Source organism: Fukomys damarensis, unplaced genomic scaffold (assembly GCF_012274545.1).
Source record: "Fukomys damarensis isolate Sample0158 unplaced genomic scaffold, DMR_v1.0_HiC HiC_scaffold_39, whole genome shotgun sequence".
NCBI classification, from domain to species: domain Eukaryota; kingdom Metazoa; phylum Chordata; class Mammalia; order Rodentia; family Bathyergidae; genus Fukomys; species Fukomys damarensis.
In genome coordinates, this window is record NW_022900951.1 from 96,668,511 (window position 1) to 96,670,093 (window position 1,583).

The window sequence follows — 1,583 nt, forward strand, 5'->3', positions numbered from 1 at the left end:
CCCCATTTACAAACACTTTATTTCCATTTTTTCATTTTCCCATATGTTTTTCTTTTCCCTTATTCCCTTTTCCCTACCCTTCCCACTTTCCCTACACCTTTAGCCCTTCCTATTTCACATACATCAAATTTTTCATATAACCCTCGGTGCTGCCAATTTTGGAAAAAGTCATCCCAATTTACTGTGTTGAGTTGGCATTGTACAGAAATGGACAGCCATATTGGTCTAGAAATGTTAATTTTTTATTTTTATTTTTTATTTTTTTCTATGTGTACAGGGGTAACACATCGTACTAAATATGTAAGGTCGTATCTATGTGGGTTTAATTACAGAAACTAATAAGGTATTCTCTAAATAATGAAAAAAAGATAAGACTACAAGAGCAAGAAGCAATTTAAATATGTTCAGGGACCATTTTCATCTCCAGAATTAAGGATTATTTTAATGTTACATCATTGCCTTTTCTCTTTTACTTTCCTTTTTAGTTTTATTTTAGGATTCCCTATTTTTAATGTTCATACAGAGATCTCTTTAACTGAAATACTGAATAGTTTCTTTGGTGTGAAAAACTATAATAGTACACAGGATCCTAATGAGATAATTAATAATGTGAAATAGGAAGTAAAGGGCTAAAGGTGTAGGGAAAGTGGGAAGGGTGGGGGAAAGGTAATAAGGGAGAGGAAAAAAATATGAGAAACTGAAAAAATGGAAATAAAGTGTTTGTAAATGGGGAGGGGAGGAGGGAGTGAAGGGAGGGCAGGGGCAAGGGGAAAAAATGAGAATCAAGACCTATTATGTAAAGGTACAGAATCCCAAGGATGAATATAACTGTATTGTATACCTAGATTGTACGAATAAACTCAATAAAAAGAAAAAAAACATTTTCATGTAACCCTCTTCCTAGTTCTTCACATTTCTAAAGTACAGCCACAATGTAAATCGATTTGCTTTTTGATTTTGTGTTTGTCCTTCACGTGTGAGCTACCTACCTGTGCTTTTCTTGGGATCCCAAAAGGCAACAAGTAGAAATTTCTGGCAGGGGGGTGGGAGAGACAGAGACAGAGACAGAGACAAAGACTGATGATGTTAGGAGTCAGAGTTCCAACTAGATGTAGTGGTCTGATTTTATATAGGAGATTCTGGTCTTCTATTGCTAATTTGGCTTTTATTTCAGTGATTATTGCATCTTTTCTAGCGTGTGTTTTCTTGAAAGTTGAAAGATCCATCTATCGAGTAACTCATCCTTACAAACTGAATAATATTTGTCTTTTGTTTGAAGGAAAAAAGGGTTGCCCACTTCCCATATCAGTGGTATTTGATGGAAAGAGATAGGCGAATTTCTGGAGTTAATCGTTACTATGTGTCAAAGGTAAGATGACAGTGATACTAGCCAGCTGCCAGAGTTGTGGGCTCTTAGTAGTGCCTTGCCATAGGGTATACATTGCTAATAAAATTTGCATTTTCTTGTCTACCAGCAAGTCAAACAGGCTTTTACATAGTTAATGTTTTTGTATTTCCTTTCTGAATTCTTTACCAATTCTTTTGTTGTTGTTGTTTTTTTTTTTTTTTTTTTTTTTTTTTAC

General features: G+C 34.6%; 1 protein-coding gene across 1 annotated transcript in view; it reads left to right on the forward strand.

The window, feature by feature from the left end:
- Ndufa1 (NADH:ubiquinone oxidoreductase subunit A1) overlaps window positions 1–1,583 on the forward strand; it is a 5,453-nt gene that overhangs the window by 1,045 nt on the left and 2,825 nt on the right. The window contains exon 2 of the mRNA XM_010613005.3: window positions 1,280–1,369. Coding sequence (XP_010611307.1) covers window positions 1,280–1,369 — 90 coding nt within the window. The remainder of the gene's footprint in view (window positions 1–1,279; window positions 1,370–1,583) is intronic.